The sequence below is a fragment of the Penicillium macrosclerotiorum genome (assembly GCF_028827735.1).
Source record: "Penicillium macrosclerotiorum strain IBT 26536 chromosome Unknown utg000007l_segment0_segment0, whole genome shotgun sequence".
NCBI classification, from domain to species: domain Eukaryota; kingdom Fungi; phylum Ascomycota; class Eurotiomycetes; order Eurotiales; family Aspergillaceae; genus Penicillium; species Penicillium macrosclerotiorum.
Window position 1 is genome coordinate 1,451,720 of NW_026643086.1, and position 22,291 is coordinate 1,474,010.

Consider the following 22,291-nt stretch of genomic DNA (forward strand, 5'->3'; position numbering starts at 1 on the left):
AGGCGGAATTTACTGCTCGCGGGTCAAGATCATCTTCTCACGCTCACTCTGTCTCGACTTGAGGTTGGCCTTGCTGGTATGTTTGCGCACATTCTCCTCACGTCTCTTGATAGCACCCAGCTCGTCGCGCTTAATCTCACCAGCCTTCTTAATAGGCTTCGGCAGATGGCGCTGGCGCTTGATACGACGGATCTCGGGCATGTGGCCATACCGCTTGATGAGGGCTTGATCATATTCCAACTTCGTACGCTGGCGCGCGCTCTTGATACCGCTGCGATCGGAAGCATGGGCCCGCCACAAACGAACATTGCCGTCATCAGATCCAGACAAGACGTACTTGCTGTCGGGCGTGAATTTAACGGAGAAAACACTACAAAGAAAGTCAGTACTCATCGCACATGATGTTGGCCTGAGAAAGGAAAACCATACCGTTGCATCCGCTTCGTGTGGTAAATGTCACGAGAGTGGCCGCGGTTTCGGTCCCAAAGACGAACGGTCCGATCATACGACGCAGTCACTAGTTCCTCACCAGTGGGACTGAATTCAACGTCCATCACAGCAGCAACATGATCCTTCAACACATTTAGAGCTCGATCCATCTTTCGCATATCAAAGATATAAGCATTATGGTCTTCATTGGCAACTGCGAAGTTGAAAGCCTCCATAGGATTCCATGCAATGGCATTGGATGCCAGCTTCAAGACCAACTTATGTACTGGTGATGAAGTCCGTAGGTCGTACATGATGATAGACCGATCAATGGCGGTGGATCCAAGAATTGATGTCTCGGTCTGGTTAAAAGCAAGCGAGGTGATTGTGTCAACGCTTGTCGGCCAATGCAAAGTCTGAGAGGGCGTGGATGAAGGACGGGAGAGATCATAGATGGATATCATGGACGAGGCGGCGGCGAAAGATGTATGGTCACGGTGGTGCGAAAGCGCAGTAAATGCACCGGAGCCCAAGTAACTGGCCATTGGGGGAGCCTCGGGAGTTGAGTTATATGGGTCCCAGAGTTTGATGGTCTTGTCGCTTGCACAAGAAAGAAGTTTCCGATCAGGCGTCCAGCACACTCCTTTTACAATATTCTCGTGTCCTTGAGTATTCCAAATTTCTTCGCGAGTCGTCAAGTCCCACACTTTCACCACGCCGTCGCCACTACCACTTGCAAAGCGCTCGAGAGAGCCGGGGTCTTTAGCCATAGTGTAGACACCGTCGACATGACCTTCTCCCATTTGCCCTACAAAAGGAGAGGCAAACATGCGCTCCATTTTGACTGCATTGAGAGCTCGAGTATACTCACGAGCCCGCTCAAAAGGATGCTGAGATGGGTCAAGATTGCGAGACTGGCGGACAGTCGAAGACCCGGGGGCCTGCTGGGAAGCCACAGAGCGGGAAAGGGCTTTGATTTTCTGCAGAGAGTTAGTATCTTTTCAGACCAGGTAAAGGAACTGGATCAGAAATTTACCATGGTGGCGGTTGAGCGTTTGCAAAGAAAGTGAAGAAAGGCCGCTGAACTTTTTTTCTGTTAACGGGCAGATTTGCTAAGCGGGCGGTGAGAGCGGCGAGCTGCCAGCTTCAAGCTCCCCGGCTCACGCTTGGCCGACCTATCACCCATCCTTCCATCAACCATTCTCTACGCCCTTTTCTCGCATCCTAACGCCTTCGCTTTCCGTCTATCCCTTTGATTGTCTGCTCCATCATGGCCGCTTCCCTGCAGGTCTCGCCGCGGATACAGGAAGTCCGGGACCTGGCGAAACAGGACCCTTCGAAAGCCGCCAGCAGTTATCAGCAGATCCTCTCAGATGGCCCGGGGTCGACAGAGGCATCATCGCGAGACTATGAGCAGGCTTTGATTGGACTCGGTCAGCTTTATCGGGATGACCAGAAGCCACAAGAGATTGCAGACCTCATCAAGACCAGCCGGGACACCTTTTCGTCATTTGCCAAAGCGAAGACTGCCAAGCTGGGTAAGAAGTGGCTATCAATCATCTCCAACTGTCATGCTAATGTTTTCAATAGTTCGTCAACTTTTGGACCTTATCAGCGAAATCCCCAAGACCCTCGATCTTCAAGTTGCCGTGATCCAATCATGCATAGAGTGGGCTATTGCTGAGCGGCGTTCATTCCTGCGACAGAACCTCCAAGCACGCCTAGTCGCGATCTATATGGAGAAGAAAACTTATTACGATGCTCTCACCCTCATCAACTCTTTGCTGCGCGAGCTTAAACGCCTGGATGATAAGCTCATGTTGGTAGAGGTGCAGCTGCTCGAGTCGCGGGTATACCATGCCCTGGGCAACCAGGCGAAGGCACGTGCTGCCCTAACCGCTGCGCGGACATCGGCTGCGTCTGTCTACACACCACCCAATTTGCAGGCTGGATTGGATATGCAGAGCGGCCAGCTGCATGCGGAGGACAAGGACTTCAACACTGCATTCTCCTACTTTATTGAGGCATTGGAGGGATATAACTCGCTTGACGAAGGGGAGTTGGCCACAGCTGCTTTGCAGTACATGCTGCTGTGCAAGATTATGCTAAATCTAGTTGATGATGTCACCCAACTTCTGGGCTCAAAACAGGCCCAGAAGTATGCCAGCCCGCGTCTGGAGGCTATGAAGGCCGTGGCGCGAGCTCACGCCAATCGCTCCTTGGAAGAATATGAGAAAGCCCTCTCAGACTACCGGTTCGAACTCGGCGGCGACGTCTTCATCCGAAATCATCTTCGCCGCCTCTATGACGCCATGCTGGAGCAGAACTTGATCAAGGTCATTGAGCCCTTCAGTCGCGTGGAGTTGGACCATGTTGCCAAAATGGTTGGCCTGGATACACAGCAGGTGGAGCGGAAGCTGTCGCAGATGATCCTAGATAAAGTAATCATCGGTGTATTGGACCAGGGCTCGGGTTGTCTGATTGTGTACGATGAGACTTCGCGTGATCAAGCGTACGATGCTGCGCTGGAAACGATCGAGAAGCTCAGCAATGTGGTGGAGGGACTGTATACTAACCAGGCGTCACTTCTGGAATAGATGAGGCGGACAATGGCTCCCGGGCAACGCGATCATGTTGACTCTTAGGAAATAATCAAGATTATGCACGATCTGCATCGTTAGCTGTTTCTCTATTGGGCAAAAATGCATTGCAATAAATCAAATTTTATTATCCTTTGATCTCATTATTTTTGTATGGGTTGGCGATCGTCTTCCCAAAAGCTGCATCTACGGTGTTATTCGCGACTTTCCAAATCGGGTTAGGCTGAGCGGCAAAGAATCGCGACTTCTCGTCCGCCTGTCCTCAACATCCACCTTCTCCATCTAGCTGGAGCCACTGCGTCCTTGATCGCCAATGAACGCCCCAATGCAGCCCAACTACGCGAGGGGCTATCCTCAGACCGCTCAGCGGTCTCCAGCCACGCCCCGTCGGCCCCCGGGACCAGGTTTGTTCCCTTTCCACTCTTCCCCCTACCGCTGATCTAACCCGGGTGTAGCTGGCGCGATGCCTGTTCCAATGCCCCAGCACGCTGTCAACCCACAATACATGCCTGCGCAGCGTGCGATGCCTCATCCTAACGATGCGTCTCTCCGCCGCAGCCGCAAGCCGACAGACAAGAACATTCCCGATGGGATCGAAGAAGTGGTTATCGGGGAGGGCGTCGAACAATACAAGAGCTTGCGCGATCTTGAGAAGCGACTGGATGCCGCGATCGTTCGCAAGCGATTGGATATTCAGGATTCTATCAGCAAGACGATGAAGAAATACCGCACTATGCGCATCTGGATCACCAACACTGTTGAAAACCAGCCCTGGCAAGAGGTCGGCAGCAACCCCGGTTCTGGCCGTTATAAAGTGCGCATCGAAGGCCGACTTCTCGACGACAATAATGATCCGACTGTTCCAGAAAATGAAGACGAGAATGACCAGAGCAAAACCGATGGCGATGCTATGGATCAAGATAAGGAGGGGGAAAGCAAGAAATCGGTGCCAAAGAAGCAATTTCAGCGTTTCTCGCATTTCTTCAAAACGATTACTGTCGATTTTGACAAGCCAGCGAATGCTGTTCCAGATGAAGTGAAGCCGGTTAACTGGAACAAGCCCCAGTTGCCGCCCAACACGACTTCGGCCCCCCCAGCTGCCGAGTTTGATAGCCTACAATTCTCGCGCAGTTCCCAGGAAAATATGAATGTCACCATCAGCTTGGTACGGGACGAGACACCCGAAAGGTACAAGTTAAGTAAGGAGCTTGCCGAAGTCCTTGATGTCGAGGAGGAGACCCGTAGCGGGATCGTTCTCGGAATCTGGGATTACATCCGCGCAATGGAGCTGCAAGAAGACGAAGAAAAGCGGCAGGTGCGCTGCGACCATCGCCTGCGTTCGGTATGTGATTCGCTTCTATGGGATCATGACCTTCCGGCTTCATAGGTAAATCGCTAATATTTTCGCAGATCTTTGGTCGAGAGCAAATGTTCTTCCCACAAATACCCGAAAGTATTGGACCGCATACTAGCCCCATGGATCCAATCAAGCTTCCCTACACTATTCGCGTCGACGAAGACTTTCACAAGGATCCCAGCCCCACCATCTATGACATCCAGGTGGCGGTTGAGGACCCTCTGCGTCAGAAGATGATGGCTCTCACTCAAAACCCGCAGTACACTGCCGGCATGCGCCAGATTGCCTCTTTGGATGATCAAGTTGCACTCATTGTTCAAGCACTCACCCATTCTCGTGCCCGCCACTCTTTTTACACTGCCCTCAGCAAGGACCCTGCCACCTTCTTGCGTCGCTGGGTTAACTCACAGCGTCGGGATCTCGAGACAATTCTTGGCGATGCTGGAGGTGTTGGCGATGGAAGTGGGCCTGAGTTCCGCCGTGGAGGCTCCGAGGGTGCCTGGGAAACCCCTGTGGCAAAGGAGGCAGTCCGGTATCTGCTGGCGAAGCCTGAGGCTACAGTTGCTCGATAATCGAACTCAGGTCTATATGCCGTATTGCGGTTTCTTATGTGCTCTGATGCTTTTATTTGTGGCGCTTGTGCGGTGTTTGGATTGGTGTAGCCACGGAATGTCAGGCAGGGCTAATAATACTTTATTTGAAAATGTCTGTATTTATGACTTCGTTTTTCCGATATGAATTTTCTATATCTACGCTCGTCGATCACTCCTAGAAACTCTAGCGGTCTGGTCATGTCACCATATAGGGATTGAGAATTGATTGACCGCCGGCAAAGTGGAGAGTAGCCTCATGAAATGATTTTGGGTTGAATGGGAGGAAACATTGGGGGTCAACCAATACTAATATACAGTTATTGGACGAGAGCAAACCGTCATTTACCAAAAGATATTCGTCGTCAATTCGATTTGCACATTCCCTCCTTGTATGATCCCGTCGTAAAGCTGATGATAGAGATGTACTGTTGCGACGCCGCTCAGATATCGCATTGCCAACCATTGTCACTAACGCCTCCGCCACAGTAAGAAATCTGTTGGCAACGACTGTCTTTTGTGACGTAAACCAGCTCGCCAGTTGGGGTTGTGATGGTGGCTAGAGTATCGTGGAAGTTAGAACGGAGCGTCACTCTTCGAAAACAAGAGACCTAGAAGAATGCAATAGCAAAACAAGAGAAGAGGACTGACCATTCTGAACACCCGGATTGCTGTCACAACCTATAGTGTTGAATGCGATAAAAGAACCCGAGTATCCGCCAACAGAGCAACCTGCTCCGCCCCAGGCACCAGTTGAACACTGCTCTGAAGGGGTCACATTTTCCCAGGCACCTTCATCAGCAATAGAGCTATCAATGAGCCAGAGTTCACCTGCGCTATTGTCCCCAGTTATTCGAGCGAAGAGAGCGGCGGCACCAAGCGCCGGGGAGGTAAACAGAGCGCTGCCGGCAAGGACAGCCAAGAGTTTCATCGTGACAAAATGTCTCCTCTGAATCTCAATTATATACAGTCTTGAATTTATTGATAACAAGAAGACTTTCGGTGGACTAGAGCACCGAGAGAGACTTTTATAGTAATTTCTAGACGTAAATGTCAGCTTGCTTTCGACTGTCGGCGCGTTTCCCAAGATCCACTGAAACCACTAACACTGACGATCTCTGGGCCAAAATATTTTAGAGAAATGATGATCAACACTAATTGAATTTTCATTGGCTCTTTCGGCTGTAAGAAACCAGGTTGGGTAGGAACGAGTCAGATGGAGTAAGCAATGGGGGCGACCAGGCTGCAGAGAGATGCCGAGATATGACAGCCATTCAATAAATGCCCAGCGATAATAAGCTCCACAGCATATAAGTGGTTATTTTTAGATGACTTCCAGATTGTATGGTTATGTTAGCAGTTAGTGTTGGCATTCAGGGGTGGATTAGCGCCAAAACTTTTGGTAGCCTGGTTGAAAGGGGGTTTTTCTCAACTGGATCTGGAGGATGAAGAAATTTTTATAGTATTTGGTCTCGTAATTCATTTGTGTACAAACAGTTATCAAGATTCAAGTAATGGACTATCCTAGTAAAACCACACACATAAATTTACTTTTCAAGTATACGAGAGCTCAAGGTTTAAGACAAGTTGAATCAAAATCCCTGTGAGTGCATTCTATTTCTGCTTCTTCAGTGAATATGTCGGTTTCACTATCATTGGTCTCATCTTCGACACTATACCAGTTCGCCGGGTCTTCTACTCTCCCCAAGTTATATTCACGTCTAGATCATCCAGATGGCATACAAGATCCTCCAGTAGAGCCGATATTTTGTCATTAAATGAGCCATGGCCTATTAAAACTGGAGTTTGGATATAAAGCAGACTCGCTAGCAGTTGAACGCCTTCCTATGTCAACTCGTCGCACGAAAAATTGTGCAAGACGAAGGATATTATTGATGTGCTTGATTGCTCGAAACGGCAGCAAAGTTCATTCCTGAGAGGCCTGGCATCATTACCCATGCCATGAAGTGTGACGGTAGTTTTTGTATCCTCTGGACACACTGGAAGAATAACTAGTGATTCAGAGTATCATTTCTGCCGTTTTATTTCTGATTTGATGTAAAATCTGAAAATGACCAGATCTGTTACTACTATTTTGTATTGACGAGGAGGGCAAGAGTATTGGAGGGAATGTACCAAGTTGGCAACAGTATCGAAAAGAATAGCTCGGGAGCTGCGGTTGGAAACAAAAGATCAAAATGGCAAGGGCATTAAAGAAAACTTCGAGGAAAGCTGCGATGGCCCAAAGCTGTTCTGTCCAACCACATCTTGGAGACCTGCAGCAGCATCAACAGAATGCAGTGTTAAACAAAGGCTGCCAAAATGGAATAAAGAGCATGGAAATGTGAGCCAGTCAGAGCTTCTACAATTGAGAACTACTAAAAAGATTTATCGACCTTCCAAAATCTTTGTTCTACAAGTTCATTCAATAGACACTTGGTTATTGGCTCGTTGTCCCAGAGCCACTGCCTGCCAAGATGCCTGTTGACTGGATAATTGAATTGAATGTTGCCTTTAGTATTAAATTCTCTATGATTCAAACTAAATCTAGCATCGAATAGGAGCCTGTAGAAGCAGTGTCATTTTTCTGGTCGTTCTCTCAGAGATTTGTGGTAAATGATGGAAACAATGATCATTGTTAGCTTTTCAGCGATTGGCCATGGATTTCTCTTTGGCTTTGCTAAGCCGTAGACCATCTCGCTTTTCATAGAAAGGACTTGATTATCACTAAAGTTCTGTAAATCAGATTGCTGAAGAAATATACCATTTCCATTTATAAAACATCCCTGATCGCCGAAGGATATTCATTCATATTCGCCTTATTAGACCTCAAGTAGTGTCCTTGGTCTCTATCGAGGTCAAAAATAAATACTTGAACAGCTATCTCTGACGATATTGTGCCTGGAATAGTATAATGTCCAATATGTCAGGCAATATTGATACATCGAGGTGGGATGTATGGGTCGCTTTCTGTCACGAAAGAGAGAGAACGATCCTGTAGTCCACTGGATGGTCATTATCTCAAATCCTGGCACAAACATGGGTACATGGTATCATGTGAAGGCAAACCCTTCCCAAGAAGGAGGTTACAAACGTGCTATTCAAGCCGGTAAGAGAGTAGACAGCTTTGGCATAGCTTCGAAAAATCACATTTTCCAAATTGACAACAAAGACATTCTAAAATTTGTAACAGCAGCAAAGGGAACGTTTGAAAACCAGAATTGCTAAATTTGGGTGGTAGAAATGCTGGGGAGACTTGAACGAAAAGGTCTTGTTCCTCTTGGTACCGAATATCAATATGCACAGCAAATCCATCCCAGGCCCAGAAAGAACCAACGCTCTTCAGCTGAGTAGTAATCTTACTATGACCGACCGGCAACAATCAAACATCTAGGTCTGAGCATGAATACGGACCCTGAGACCTGAATCAAAATCATTTTTCTGGCTATTCTGTTTGAGATACTGTTGAAAACCAAATTGACGATGTTCCTAAAGCTTGTGGCTGCTTTTACAAGGAAAGCAAGAAATAGAGAAAGGTTTTCGGAGCTATGAATTATAAGTGTGATTCAATGATTGACCAATCTGTAAACAAACGCCCAACATACACAGAGAGTAGGCAAGTAATAGTGATATGAGAGAGGAGTGATGCTTTTCAAACGGTACTTGCGCCTCTTCACATGTAATAAACTTTCATAGGCAAATATGGAAAGTAATTTGAAAAATCCTATACTAGCTAGTGAGAATATGACGATGGGTATTTACCAAATATACCTACGTAAAGTCAAGCGAAGTAATAATCGTATCACATGAAGGGGAGTAGTGAGCGAAACAGATACATCGCCTAATATGCCCCCCGGGAAATGATCTAGCTCATTTTAGGTTTATTTTCGTAATCTTGGCAGTTCTCTTAAATAGCGAGGGCTTAAGCATATACCGCTTAGCGCACGTTATTTATTTTTAATGCCATTTATAATCAGGGAGCTAAATCAAAACCGCAGATGAAATTGAGGCTCAAGGACACACCCATCAAGCTGCCACTAGATGTATCCACCTTCAAATTGCGTCTTTCTCTATTATGAAGATAATTAGTCTATTTGCCATCCATAATCATGAGTCAAGGCTTTCTTAAAATAAGATTATATACCGATTCATTTATGCTATAACCATGCATGTTGCCAGGACAATATTGAGAATAACTGATCATTTGACCATGACTCCTCTAAGATATATGTCATGTGTTGTATTTAGAACCATACCTGAGGACGAATCTATGGTATCCACTGCTTGGATCCCAGCCCAGAAATCCGAGAAAATGACTATTTTCGATACTTCACCGTTGGAGGGCGCAGTCATTCTCCCGGGCCTTAGACGGAATTAGTACTGTCTCCTATTCCAGTTAACAGTTCGCAGAGACCTGCTAGTTCAAGTATTCAGCTAGTTATTGAAGGGGCCAAGATCCACTTTTGTCTGTTGGGGGCTGAGGTACACCCAAGGGGCCAAAAATCCCGATTAGCGAATGCCGCGCAACGCTGCCCTCAAAATGTGTATTTAAAAGGGAGTAAATGCCATTTGAAAAAGCTTATCCTTCCAAATTACAAATTTCAAGATGGCCATCAGACCCTGCAAAGTGATCATCTCTGGTGGAGGGATAACTGGGCTAAGTCTAGCATTAATGCTAGAAAAAGAGGGGTTGGATTATGTTCTTCTAGAGGCTTATCCACATATTGTTTCCAACAAGTCTGGCGCGGGAATCTGTATGCTTCCCAATGGGCTTCGGATATTGGATCAATTGGGATGTTATGAGGATCTTCTCCGTCTAGTAGGGCACCCTGTTGACATTATTAACGTCAGAAATCCCCAAGGGGAGAGTTTGTCGTGCACGGAAGAATGGCACAAGAGGACCTCCGAAAGGTTGTTTCACCAGGATACCTAAGCTCTTTGAATTGGATAATAAGGCTAATCTCAACAGATACGGATATAATCCACTCTGGTGTCATCGACACATAATCTTGCAAGTCATCTACGACCAGATCCAGGATAAGTCAAAAATTTTGACGCAGAAAAAAGTCCACACCGTTCAGCATACAGGGAACGAAGTTGAAGTGACAACGACAGATGGATATGTTTACCGTGGTGATATGGTCATCGGGGCGGATGGGGTCCATTCACGTATCAGACAACAAATGGCTCAACGTGCATCAGAAGTTGGTATTAGTGAACAATACACAGAAGAAAATGGTGAGATTTCAGCTCTCGTGACTAGAAAACAGGTCTAATCTTCTTCTCTAACCAGAGGTTCCTTCTACTTATTGCTGTTTGTATGGCTCGTCGAGCAATGTTTCGGGAATACCAAAGGCTACCCTCGACTTTCTGCTCAATAAAAAATTTTCCTATGTTATTGGCAGTGGGCATGAGGATCGTGTCTATTGGGCCTTAATGGTAAAACTCCAACAGACATTTCATGGTAGTGAAATTCCTCGCTTCAGTGATCAAGATATGGAAAAAGTGATCCAGGAACATTGGAATGATCCAATTGCCCCGGGAGTCAATTTCTCGGATCTATATAACAACCGACTCAGCCGAACATTTCTCAAGCCGATGCGAGAATTTATTTATAAGAAATGGCATTTGGATCGAATGATGATTATTGGCGAGGCGGCCCATCAGGTTCGAAGACCGAATACGCTGAAATATATGTTGATTCTTTTAGCTAATAGAGTATCCGATAACTGCAGATGACGATTATGATTGCCCAAGGAGGAAATCAGGCTATCGAGAGCGCAGCGGCGCTGACGAACTCTCTAAAGTCAGCTTTATCTGGGTCAACAACAGCCGGGCGATTGTCATGTCAAGAGATACAATGTATTTTTGAGGAAGTGCAAAACATTCGCTCTCCTCGAGTGAAAACCATAATGGAGAGATCTCACCAGCGACAGCTCATGGATTCAATGGACACGCCAGAGCTAGAGGAGCTTATGCTAAACAAATTCCCAAAGATGCTTCCAGGAGTCATAGTGGACCGGTGGGACCAAACATTCAGGTCTGCCATTTCACTCCAAAATTTCGAAATCTCCGAGAGAGGGAAGACGAGTTTCTGGTCAGATGAGCAGGAGAAGTGAAAGGATGTTGGACTGTGACCAGTTAACGAGACATTCAACTCGTGCATTTAGACCTTTATCTGCAACTATTTTTAGCATCTCAATGGTAATTTTGTTTATATCTTAGATTCTATACGAATTGACCCTGAAGTCAAATAAATCCGCAACGAAGAAGGAAGATGTCTGCAACCTATGGCAGGATTTGGAGATATTTTATAGTAGAGAGGCCAATTATAGTATATTTAATGAGATTATACGGTCTACTGTTTACGGCTGGATTACATTGAGAGGAGGTTTGATGCCATCTAAGTATACTCAAAATACAGTTATAATCGGATACCACAACTCACCATATGACAGCCAAGACCCACATTCACCTTTTACTAAAGGGGACAATATTCTCAATTTAATATTGCTCTAAATCTAAATGGATGTTCACTAATGATACCAATCATGTCCGGGGGCCATCTCGGCCCAGTCATGTATTAATTGCTCGCAACGAGTAATATGGACACTAATACATGTACTTGTTCATCTATCCAATCATCCACGCTTTGATTGACAGACCCTTGATTATGGTTGAACAGATGCACAACATTTGATAGTATTTTTCACTCATGCCTATGGTGACTGTGTCCATGCCTGTGATGATGACCAGACGGTGATTGAGAATCCTTTCTGTGGCGGGAATCGCGAACCCGGGACAACTCATTGGCTGCCACCGCCCCCAGAGCACCAGCACCGACAGTGCGAACAACATGGCCAAGACCATGACTGACATCATTGCCCTCCTTTTTTCGATTGTGGTGAAATACTTCAGCAATGCCCGCGCCTACTATAGCTCCTTCGGCTAGGTGACGGTCATGGTGAGGATCGTGATGCTTTTGGTGATCATGTCTTTTGTGGTGTGGTTCCTTATGACTTCCATGACTATGACCATGTCCACTGTGATGATGGCCGTGACCCTTGGGCTCTGAGTCTCGTGGTCGTGACTTGTGGCTCCTCGAATGATAATGCTCTTGAGGATAATAATCGGGGTACGACATTGCAGGTGTCATTTAAGAGATTACTGCAGGTGATGGGAACGTGAAATGATTGAGAATTCGCAGCATGAGAGTAGAGGACACCTTAAATAATTCCTGGCTAATATTCAGCCTCATTCACCTGGGTGATTGTGAGAGCACTTCTTTCCCCCTCCATGATATCATTCTCCACCAACTAGTTCGCTAGTGGAACCTTGATACTTTAGGGCAATCTTTTGAATAATGATGACTTCAGGTCAAGTAGTGTAAAAATACGCCTCATTTCAACCAACATGATCCTCTGTATGGCCTCGACATCATTCGAGTCATTTGTTGTGCTACATGCAAGCTGGAGAGCTTCAAGTCTGGGTTTCCTCGTCAACAAACAATTGCTAGTGCACGTGATTTGACTGATGAGGGTGGAAGATGTATATCCCGACAACGATGGTTGAGACGCCGATCTAGATGCGGATTGGCTCCATAGATTTAGGAGGAAGGCATTTCACTCTCAGTCTCTTCACAGAGCTCTTGAAAAGGGACCGAATTGATGTGGACTCGAAGTCTCCATCCATAGCCGACAAGCCAGCTTCTTTCGGCGATTCTTTCGCGAAATGCCCCCGATCCAAGCGCAAATGCATTGTTTGCGCTTGCGCTGCCGGTGGGCGGCGTCGGCGGTAGGCTGAACACTCAAAGTCTAGTAGCAGCCATTGGGACTGACTTAGGCGTCTCTTGGGTGATTAGATCTACTCGTCATGAGTCTTCTTCCTCATGTGAGTCTGAAGGGGGGACCCCAAGTAGGAAATCAAGTATAGGGCGCTGGAGTCAGGTAAGCGCCTACTCCAAAACATTATATTTTGTGCATCTCCTCATCAAAATGAGATAAATCACTGATCATTTATCTCATGCAAATTTATCATGCTTTCCCTTCACCTTGACGTTCAGCATCTCCTCGTGGAAATTGCCTTCCCGACGTGACTTTCTCAATCTCTGGATCTCATCATCGTCAAGTTTTCTCCCCACTATGCCCTCCAACTCCTTGCGGCTAATCTTTTCATAGGCCTTTGACTCCTTTTTCGCACGCAACCGTGGCTTAAACCGTGCCTGCATACGGATCCGCACCGTCGTGTCGAATGAAACTGCGTTCGCATCGCCGCGGATCTCCACGCCGTTAGTGGCTTTGGCATTCTCCTTCGTACAGAGAAAAGATTCTGCATCGCCTCCCCGAACTTGTATTGAGAATGTGCCGGGTAAATCGGAGGAAGGAATAGCGAGGAAGGACTCGAAATGGGAGACTGCGGAGGCGGTTGCGCTGAACAGGCCATAGCTGTCGCAGCTTAGGTATCTGGTCGCGGTTAGTTAGACCAGCTCCGTTGCCTAGCAATGCGAAAAAGAAGCTATTGGTTCAGCTTTTCCTCTAAGGGTTGCAACTTACTTTCCATGGTGTCCCTTGAAACTAATTGACTCGGTCCCTGCAACTCGAGTCGCAACCCACACCTGTCGCACATCGTGCGGCTCCGCAGTTGCTGGGTCTCCTTCAATCAGGTTCTCTACCACGCTGGCAAAAACCTGACCATTGGCATCGCTTGCAATGCAGGTCGGCTCATCGGATGAAAGCACGAGCACAACTGGGCCGGCGATGTCGCTGGGGGCGTCGGCGGATACCCAGCTTTGGTCTTCGGGCGGGTTGTCGTCGGTCTCTAGGGCCGTTTGATCGGCAGTTTTGCGAGTTTTGGAGCTCTTTTCCGAGTCAGGATCACGGTGCTTGCGCTTTTTTGGCTTGTCGCCCTTGAATGTGAGCGGCTTAACCATTGTGAAGAGGGGGTTTCAAGGTGCATGAGTGTCACGGTAGAAATGAAGTTGGGGATTGAGCTGCGTAAAAAGTGGAGCGGAGCCGGCTTATCGTTATCAGGCCGGACTTGTGGGACGGGCGGGCGTCAGGTCTTGGTGTATACGAGAAAAGGGCGTAAATGGTGAGATGCACCTGTTGAAAACCCTTTCGGGGTTTAGAAGACTCTAGATTTATCACAGAATTTATCAGAACACTGTAAGAAATGACACGACATAACACATTTACGGCTATATGCTACGTCACACCCGATCATTGCTCTGGTCGTCCCTTTGCGGGGCATGTTCCTTCCAAGGTCCCCAGAATCAACATCCTGAAAGACCATCGATCTCCAGGTTTTAAACGTGTAGAAAAGGCAATCCAGTTGTTCTATCAATCTATTAATCAATAGTATTGTATGCCAGATCTGATATGCCAGAAAATAGGGGGTATGAAACGCTCTCATCTCTCATCTCATCAATCATGATCCGTCCAACCAGCTCCAAGAAATCTAGTCGAAAGTGATGGCTGCCTTGATGGCGGTCTTGTTCCGCATCGACTCCAGACACTCCTCCCATTGATCGATCTTGAATACCTTGTTGACGATGCCTTCAACCTTGACCTTGCCCGAATCAAGGTAGTCGATCGCAGCAGGGAACTTGTAGGTCTCCGAGAAGCTGCCAATGATGGTAATTTCGTCGCCGACTGCATGTTCATTAACAACTGCAATACCAGGGTCGATGTGATTGAAAAGAAAGTGGAGTACTCACAGATCTTGGATGGAGGCCACGAGACACGGTCTTTGTTGGAATACACACCATACACGACGAGCTTGCCGCCACGGCGAACATAGTTAATTGAGTCTTCGAGAATCTTGACACTGCCAGTCGCCTCGACGACGATGTCAAAGCCATAAGGGTTCTCATCCTTCAGCTTCTGGTACTGTGCAGAGGCATCCTGGCGCGACAGCTCCACGTACTCGTCGCCAGCACCCAGCTTCTTCGCCAGCTCCATCTTTAAGCCTTGCGGGGCCGCCACGACCACACGGCAACCACCGCATTGACGCAGCATCTGGGCGAGCACCAGTCCTGTGGGACCGGCACCGAAGATCAGAACTGACGAGCCCATCTTGGGGGCAATCTTGTCCAGGCCATGAGCAGCGCATGAAGCAGGCTCTAGCAGAGTAGCATCAACGTCGGACAGATTTTTGATCTTGAATACTCTACCAGCAGGGTACGCACAGTACTCGGCAAAGCCGCCATTCATGGTCACACCGTGGGCATGGAAGTTCTCACAGAAAAGTTCATCACCACGACGGCAGTAGAAGCAGGTCCCGCACAGCTCGGAGTTGTCTGCGACGACCCGCTCGCCGACCTCGAAGCCCTTGACCTTGGGGCCAACGGCGGCGACCACACCAACTGTCTCGTGGCCAGGGACCAGGGGGAACTGGGAGCGTAACTAATCAGCAAAGACACTCCAACCCGGACAATTTTGCCTATGGAGAGCATACCTGAGCAATGAATTCACCCTCGTGAATGTGCAAGTCTGTGCCGCAAACACCACAAGCCTTGACCTTGATCTATAGAGGCGTTGCTGATTAGCGCTGGCATCATCGGCGCTTCATGTGGACAAGGCCACATACCAGAACGTCATTCTCGCGGACCTCGGGCAGAGGAAGCTCGACAAGAGAGAAGTGTTCTGGCTTCGCATACTGGAGAGCCTTCATGGTCTGGGGGAGAGCAGTGGCCATTGTGAGAATGGATTATGCAGTGAATGAATGGTTATGTTGGAGGGAAGATTCAATCTGAGAGGCGAAAAGATCAAAGCCGTTCAATCGAGCAAAGTCCAGGAATTCTCGATTCTGAGATAACAAAGAAAAAAGCCCCCGGGACAAGAGGGGAAGGACATTAAATACTGGTCAAATGAGGGGCACGTTCGGAAAACAAACTGGGCTCGACGCTCATGCAACCACCTAACTTTCCTTCTGCTCCTCCTGCTCCTCCTCCTCCTCCTCCAAACTCTCCAGACCCTCACTATGAAGTCTCACTTAGGACCTGCCAGGTGTGGGTCACCGATCGACACGACAGCATCGTGCATCGACCGAAGATCCACCGAAAGGAACCTCCTCGAAGCCGCTCTTGAGCATCGTTGTGCTGCGGTGCGATAACCCGAACACGCATTGACGTCTGCCATGCGCTCTGTACGGCATTGGTACAACCTTAGTACAGCATCAGTACGGCATCTGGCCAGAATCGGAACAGAATCAGGACTAGGGCCAGCCCCCCTCTCTAGACAGGACCAATGACGATGGAACGCCGCGCCGTGCCGTGTCGACCCCCGTTCAGAGCCCCGACAAGATCAGAAAGGCCACCAGGTGTTCCGCTCCTTACCAAGGCCCATTCGCAGCTTCGGTCAACAGTCACCAGAGGGCCCACTCGACTGCCCAGAGGCCACCGATGACTTCAATGGCGGGCCGTTCGGGCATGACTTCATTCGGCCCCGCTGGGGAAAACAAGGCACCCGATGTCCCCATAGTTGTCGAAGTCCAGTTTAGCCTCAATTTTGATCTTCGGTGAACAGCCTCGTCTGAATGCTCTGGACTTGAGGTCATTTTTTGGACATCCCGACCGAGAAAACGGCCCCGCCTCGGTTCCCTTTTCCAGGTTCCGTTTGGCAATGACAATCCGACCAGGAAACTGCATGTTCACTTAGTAAACAAGGTCAGGTCTAGATTCGCCCTCCGACTCGCCCACTTCACCGCTAGACCCCCTCTATTATTTCCCTTCCCTTCCGTCCCATCATACCAGTGCCAGGGCGAGCAGTGTTCAAAGAAGCAATATTCAAAAGCGTCCGGCCTCACCGAGCCTATGGTCACGCGGTCAAACATTCTGGCCGGTGGCTTCGTTTTCAATCGAATCCTCGGTGAGCCCTTCGGACTTGTCGCGCGCGCGTCTTACTGCGTATCTTGCCTGCCCACTCAGCCAGCGTGGTACAGCAGGCCTTTGGCCACAAACCGCGGGGATTGAGGGAGCCGAAAGCCATTTTCAGTCTAGATTAAACTATTTGGGGTTGATAGAGAGGACGTGGTCAGCATCCTAAGCCAACCTGGGCTATCATTGGAGTCGCGCGGGAGAGGAGCCATGCAGCCGCCGATTGCGCGGTGGAGACTTGACACGTCGCTTCTCGACTTTAGTCCTTTACCCCGGATTGGCCGTTCCAGAAGGGCCTAATTTTTCTTAGATTTTCTTTTCCTCGTATGCTTAAGAATCAAGTAACCGAGTTTCTGGGAGAAAGTGTAGACTGAACGGGAACTTCCATAACGGGCAAGGCGAGTGGAGTGCACACTCTTCATTCCCAATGCCATCTCGTCCAATTTGGATATACAATGTACAAGGGCTGGATGTGATGGCTACCTAGATAGCACTAGTAGCTTTCCGATCGAGATCTTCTACAACACCTACAACACCTACAGTGTGTTTAGGAGTGTCCTACATAATCACATAATCTGAACAGGCGAGCTCGATAACATTCCCTACTGCAATTCCTAGATACTCACACCACATACTATATACTGCTGCCCGATTGTGATCCTAGTCTTGCCAGAATTATTCGCATCTGGGATATGAGCTGCTGTCAGACACCCAGCCTCTATCCACAAAAGGTACGAGATCACGGTCAACTTCGGTTCAACCAGGCCGGTTGAGCAACGGTATCATACAACGACGAACAGCGTATCATTTCACAAATACAACGGCATGTAAAGGGCACGTCTGGAATTTCATCATATCAAACTGACCCGAACATCTTGAGCTTGGTCTACCAGGAAACAAACACTGAGTAAGCAGCGACCCTGGGAACCATTCTCAAAGCTGGCTTACCTTGCATTAAATCCGCGAACAGGAAATTATCAAAGACAATCATAGGCGAACCTACAAGCACCAGATTAGCATGGAGATCATTTGAACATCTAGAATGATCCCTAGACGGCCAGTGAGTCTGTCTTTTACCGTCTTTTACCAGCGAACATCAGTTTATAGGAGCCGGCTTCAGGAATAGCGGTACTCTGTTGGACCAACTCAACGTCTGTTGAGGTTTTTTTGAACCAGTAAATCCCTTTCGGCAGAAGACTGCGATCTTCGATCAACGACCGCCCCAGTATCCAATCTCCGGATTCGAGACGGCCTCTGGTCAGGGTGAAAATGGCCGGGTCACGACCGACAGCCGCATGCACTTTGGGATCTGCATTGTCCTCGGCGGTCGTTACCGCGAGGCCGTTGACCATAATGGTGAAACGCCCTTCGATGGAATCCATGCTGGTTTGGTTATGCAATCAAAGGATTCAGCTCGGAGTACCGCTAGGAGCGTCGATGAACCGCGATCTCCCCGCTCGCGGCGTGGAGGAAGATCGCTTAAGATGCGGGTCTCCCGGTCCAGATGAGCTGCAGGCTTCGAACTTCCAATCAAACCCCGCAAACCCATAAGCCGTGTCGATCATATGAGCCGGGGCGACGAAGACGCTTCGAAAATACTTGCGAAGAAGCAGTGGAAGTAACATCGTTAGGCCATGGGAAGATCTGCTTTCTTTGAATATCCTGGGTTTCACTCCCGGTGATTTGGCTTCAAGTGGGCCTCAGCCAGGATGAGGTCAGATTTTGGCCCCAAAAAACCTCTCGTACAAAGTGACATTGTGCCCCGACGCGGGGCTCGCTGACGATCCATTATATCGAACTTATTTCGAACGACGCGATATAGTCTCACTATGAGCTTTCTTCTGACGGCCATCGGCCTCCGCGCGGCTGGCGCTCTCGAAGCCCCCATCCCGAATTATGGACCTGCTTTCCTAGCCTTTCATTTCTTTTGGGCATACGGCGTTTTATCCTCACGGACCCTCAAGCAATGGTACGGCATCGACCACCAGGCCTCACCGCGCGAAGACCTCGCCAAATATGGCGAGGCCGCAGTGCGCGAAGGGAAAATGACCCGCAAACAGCTCGGTATGCTCAAGCGCAATGAAGCCGCTCACGCCAACTCGGTCGAGAACTTCTCATTGCTAGTCGGGAGCCTGCTCTTTGCCTCATACGCCAATGTTCCCTCCCCGGTTATCAATGCCGCGGGCTTGTCATATACCGTGGCTCGGGTCTGCTACGGCGCTGTCTACATCCTCATCGATCATCCGAGATGGAGCCAAGTGCGCGGGCTGGTTTGGTGGTGGGGTAATCTGAGCTGCCTGTTCTTATTGTACAAAGCTGGAAAATATCTTGGGGCTTGATGCCCCGTTTTCTCATGATTCTCGACCCTAATCAACGATTTGGATTAAGTACGCTCTGGATACTTTTCCCGAGCTTATGAATCAGACTTAGTGACAACGTCCATGGTACCTTTCAAGGGCAGGTCGCGACTCGACGATCCAACATAAACATCATAGTTGCCGCTCTGAAGTAACCATTTTTGAGCGACAACATCCCAGGTGCTGAGATCTCGACGGGTTAGCGGGAACTCGACTTTAACCGACTTCCCGGCCGGGATCAGGACCTTCTCAAATCCTCGCAGTTGTTTTATCGGGCCATTGGGGATTCCAATGTATATCTGTGCGACCTCTGCACCCGCCTTACGTCCAGTGTTCTTTACTGTAGCAGTAACTGTGGCTAGAGTATCCCACAGATCCACAGCTCCGCCCTGCTCAATCGCTCCGCTTGGATAAGCTGCGCTGCCCTTTTTCACGGGAGAAACCTTCAGGTTGGAGAAGGAGAAGGTTGTGTATGAAAGACCGAATCCAAATTCATAGCGAGGAGTGATGTCATGCTCATCGAAGAAGCGGTAGTCCGTAAAGATCCCTTCATCGAAATCGGACTGCGGGAATAGTCCATAGGGCGTGACTGCACTGGTGTGATAGAACGTTTTATAGTCCGATTCGTTCATGGCTACAGTGTAAGGGAGTTTGCCGCTGAAGTTCTCGTCGCCGTACAGCAGAGACACCAACGCTCGACCGGAGTCTTGGCCGGGAAGGTGCGCAAAGACTAGTGCAGTTACATTCTCGTGCTCCACAAACTGATCAACCAGGCGCGTGCCGGCGTTGTGGATTACAACGATGGTATTCGCACAAGTATCAGCCACTTTTTTGACGAGGGCATCCGAGTAAGCGTCATAGGCTCCCGCACGGTCCAATCCCTCAGAAGCAAAGGCATTGATAAAGACCAGGCAAGCATCCGATGCCTCCATCAGGCCCATTGTACCAGGGTTATTAGCAGTATCCCACATAACAACAGTGTTATCCTCATAAGCGCGTTGCTGGAGGGCATCAAGGGGAGCACTCAGGTAAGGACCAGCATTCGCGCCCGAACCGCCTCCAACACTGAGGGTACCATTCAACGCAGCCTGGAAATAGTCCGGCTCGTTGATCATAGTTGATGAGAACGCGTCTGCAAGCTGGAAAATGGCTGGCTCATAGCCTATCTGCCACGGGTTACCAAGCAAAGACTGTCCATCAGGCATATACTGGTCCGGGGCTTTCGCATCGTATCCGAACACAGAGATCAGCTTTGGCGACCTGAATGGCAAAGCATTGTTCACGTTTTTGACAAGGACATGCCCCTCGACGGCTCCATCATAGATTGTCGGCTTTGCATCACGATCTAGCGCATTGACGATTGCGTGGGCCTCGCTAACATTGTAGGGCATGCCGACTCCGGGGGCGGGATAACTCGACTCGTCTTGTCCCATCTTATACCAAGCCGCAATGATTCTGAATGTATATATGAGTATCATAGGTCGTCCTATACAGAATGTATGAGGAACTTCTTACCTAGTTGCCATATCGTCCAGACGAGACACAGGGACGCTACCGTTGGTGATTGCCTCGGTAAAGTTGTTTCCCCAGAAGGACTGACCATCCGGCATCGCCATGTCAAGACCAGCCAAAGCCGCGGCAACCCCAGAGTGTTGTGCGTCCCAGTCAGTAACAACGAATCCATTGAAGCCGAGTTCTGTCTTCAAAAGACCGTTGAGGGTTTTGCTGTTCTGGCAGGCATAGGAGTTGTTCACGCGGTTGTAAGAACACCTATAACCTAGTCAGCCTCTGTTCATATAGCATTGGTGTGCATCTCTAACACGCACATTATATTTCCTGTGCCAGCCTTGATCGCGTCTTGGAATGGCCAAAGATACAGCTCGTGCATCGTCTTGTCGTCAATGTTGCTTGAAATAGATGCAACTGTTTTATTCTCAGAGTTGACGGTAGGGTTGCGATACAACTCTTGCTCGTTTGCAATATAGTGCTAAAAAGCTATATGTAAGCAGTGATCATAATTGTCAACGCCATGGGATATTTGTTGTACCTTAAGGCTAGTAATCACTCCTTGGCCTTGGGTGCCCTCCACAGTGGCAGCGGCCATGGCTCCAGCCAGGTATGGATCGTTTGACACGCCTTCAAAGAATTAGTTACTATAATATAAGACTCAAATCAATGCGCACTTACCCTCCCAGTTTCGTCCGCCTGTTGTGGTTCGTCCCAGCGGCCCGACAACTGGCCCAAGAGCAACCTGGACGCCCTTCTTTCTAAATTCACCGCCCATATACCAGCCACGGTCATGAGCAAGAGATTTGTTCCAACTACCAAGCAGTCATATTAGTAGATGAAAAGCATCAGCACATAGCCATCATATCAATGCTGACCTAGCTCCGACGTGAATACCACTCGGATAACTATTCACAAAGTCGGTATAGCGCACACCGTTCCCTGCATCTTGTAGGCACATGCCGGTAAATCCGAGACGCGGGATGGGCTGAATGGTACCAGAACAACCATTCTCGATTGTTGAGACACCATATGTCAGATTGTTCTACAGTAGTCGTGGCCAGTTTTAGTATAGCTGAACAACTTAATAAAAATCCATTCGGCAAGTGAAGAATTTTTCAGGAAGTGTGTGTGGCCTGGGGGAAGCCAGGATCGAAGCAACCTTTTCTTCTAACGTCATCTTGGCAACCATTGTTGTAGCCTTTTGATAAGCGGAAGCCCAGTCACCAGACCCAGTGCCATTTGCTTGTTCTTATTAGTTTCGCCAAAACCAAGTGTTAGGGGGTGTTCAATTCAACATACGCGAGGGATACACTGGGTCAGACTGCCCATAGAAGTAGGTATCGGAAGTAATGTTACTCTCCGCGTGGCTGAGGCTACCCATAGACAGGAGGGTCACAGCCAGCCCGAGCTGCTTTGCAGACAACATGTTGATACTCTGCAACTAGGCGTACCTCGGCTGGTGAATTATGAGCTAGCAAAAACGAGACATCTCCAAGGTTGGGGACCTCTGCCGCTCTAAATATATATTCGTTCTCCCGGACATCCACTCGACATCGCCGGTCCTTCAGGCTATG

At 48.6% G+C, this 22,291-nt stretch overlaps 11 protein-coding genes across 11 annotated transcripts; 5 read left to right on the plus strand and 6 right to left on the minus strand.

Moving 5' to 3' along the window:
- Nucleotides 1-9: 9 nt before the first annotated feature.
- On the minus strand, nucleotides 10-1,468 carry N7462_007352 (rRNA-processing protein SOF1; the record flags this gene model as incomplete). Its single annotated transcript, XM_057079070.1, has 3 exons — nucleotides 10-370; nucleotides 430-1,409; nucleotides 1,466-1,468. 3 exons carry the CDS (start codon nucleotides 1,466-1,468, stop codon nucleotides 10-12), a joined length of 1,344 nt encoding a protein of 447 aa, XP_056931740.1.
- Nucleotides 1,469-1,699: 231 nt separating this feature from the next.
- N7462_007353 (proteasome regulatory particle lid subunit RPN6) lies at nucleotides 1,700-3,026 on the plus strand (the record flags this gene model as incomplete). Its single annotated transcript, XM_057079071.1, has 2 exons — nucleotides 1,700-1,967; nucleotides 2,020-3,026. The coding sequence occupies 2 exons, from the start codon at nucleotides 1,700-1,702 to the stop codon at nucleotides 3,024-3,026; spliced, it is 1,275 nt and encodes a 424-aa protein (XP_056931741.1).
- Nucleotides 3,027-3,342: 316 nt separating this feature from the next.
- N7462_007354 (SWIB/MDM2 domain-containing protein) lies at nucleotides 3,343-4,958 on the plus strand (the record flags this gene model as incomplete). Its single annotated transcript, XM_057079072.1, has 3 exons — nucleotides 3,343-3,433; nucleotides 3,485-4,371; nucleotides 4,440-4,958. The coding sequence occupies 3 exons, from the start codon at nucleotides 3,343-3,345 to the stop codon at nucleotides 4,956-4,958; spliced, it is 1,497 nt and encodes a 498-aa protein (XP_056931742.1).
- A 607-nt stretch (nucleotides 4,959-5,565) lies between these two features.
- Nucleotides 5,566-5,907, minus strand: N7462_007355 (uncharacterized protein; the record flags this gene model as incomplete). Its single annotated transcript, XM_057079073.1, has 1 exon — nucleotides 5,566-5,907. One exon carries the CDS (start codon nucleotides 5,905-5,907, stop codon nucleotides 5,566-5,568), a length of 342 nt encoding a protein of 113 aa, XP_056931743.1.
- Nucleotides 5,908-9,582: 3,675 nt separating this feature from the next.
- On the plus strand, nucleotides 9,583-11,095 carry N7462_007356 (FAD-dependent oxidoreductase; the record flags this gene model as incomplete). Its single annotated transcript, XM_057079074.1, is given in 4 exon segments — nucleotides 9,583-9,887; nucleotides 9,901-10,231; nucleotides 10,272-10,643; nucleotides 10,712-11,095. The coding sequence occupies 4 exon segments, from the start codon at nucleotides 9,583-9,585 to the stop codon at nucleotides 11,093-11,095; spliced, it is 1,392 nt and encodes a 463-aa protein (XP_056931744.1).
- A 737-nt stretch (nucleotides 11,096-11,832) lies between these two features.
- On the plus strand, nucleotides 11,833-12,164 carry N7462_007357 (uncharacterized protein; the record flags this gene model as incomplete). The annotated part of the gene is made up of 2 exons (XM_057079075.1): nucleotides 11,833-11,880; nucleotides 11,916-12,164. The coding sequence occupies 2 exons, from the start codon at nucleotides 11,833-11,835 to the stop codon at nucleotides 12,162-12,164; spliced, it is 297 nt and encodes a 98-aa protein (XP_056931745.1).
- Nucleotides 12,165-12,996: 832 nt separating this feature from the next.
- Nucleotides 12,997-13,905, minus strand: N7462_007358 (uncharacterized protein; the record flags this gene model as incomplete). Its single annotated transcript, XM_057079076.1, has 2 exons — nucleotides 12,997-13,438; nucleotides 13,529-13,905. 2 exons carry the CDS (start codon nucleotides 13,903-13,905, stop codon nucleotides 12,997-12,999), a joined length of 819 nt encoding a protein of 272 aa, XP_056931746.1.
- Nucleotides 13,906-14,432: 527 nt separating this feature from the next.
- On the minus strand, nucleotides 14,433-15,671 carry N7462_007359 (zinc-dependent alcohol dehydrogenase family protein; the record flags this gene model as incomplete). Its single annotated transcript, XM_057079077.1, has 4 exons — nucleotides 14,433-14,626; nucleotides 14,692-15,367; nucleotides 15,432-15,500; nucleotides 15,564-15,671. 4 exons carry the CDS (start codon nucleotides 15,669-15,671, stop codon nucleotides 14,433-14,435), a joined length of 1,047 nt encoding a protein of 348 aa, XP_056931747.1.
- Nucleotides 15,672-17,924: 2,253 nt separating this feature from the next.
- On the minus strand, nucleotides 17,925-18,233 carry N7462_007360 (uncharacterized protein; the record flags this gene model as incomplete). Its single annotated transcript, XM_057079078.1, has 1 exon — nucleotides 17,925-18,233. The coding sequence occupies one exon, from the start codon at nucleotides 18,231-18,233 to the stop codon at nucleotides 17,925-17,927; it is 309 nt and encodes a 102-aa protein (XP_056931748.1).
- A 447-nt stretch (nucleotides 18,234-18,680) lies between these two features.
- Nucleotides 18,681-19,190, plus strand: N7462_007361 (MAPEG family protein; the record flags this gene model as incomplete). Its single annotated transcript, XM_057079079.1, has 1 exon — nucleotides 18,681-19,190. The coding sequence occupies one exon, from the start codon at nucleotides 18,681-18,683 to the stop codon at nucleotides 19,188-19,190; it is 510 nt and encodes a 169-aa protein (XP_056931749.1).
- Nucleotides 19,191-19,264: 74 nt separating this feature from the next.
- N7462_007362 (beta-glucosidase) lies at nucleotides 19,265-22,143 on the minus strand (the record flags this gene model as incomplete). The annotated part of the gene is made up of 8 exons (XM_057079080.1): nucleotides 19,265-20,663; nucleotides 20,724-20,978; nucleotides 21,035-21,195; nucleotides 21,256-21,344; nucleotides 21,396-21,529; nucleotides 21,593-21,759; nucleotides 21,877-21,959; nucleotides 22,017-22,143. The coding sequence occupies 8 exons, from the start codon at nucleotides 22,141-22,143 to the stop codon at nucleotides 19,265-19,267; spliced, it is 2,415 nt and encodes an 804-aa protein (XP_056931750.1).
- Between the last annotated feature and the right edge of the window lie 148 nt (nucleotides 22,144-22,291).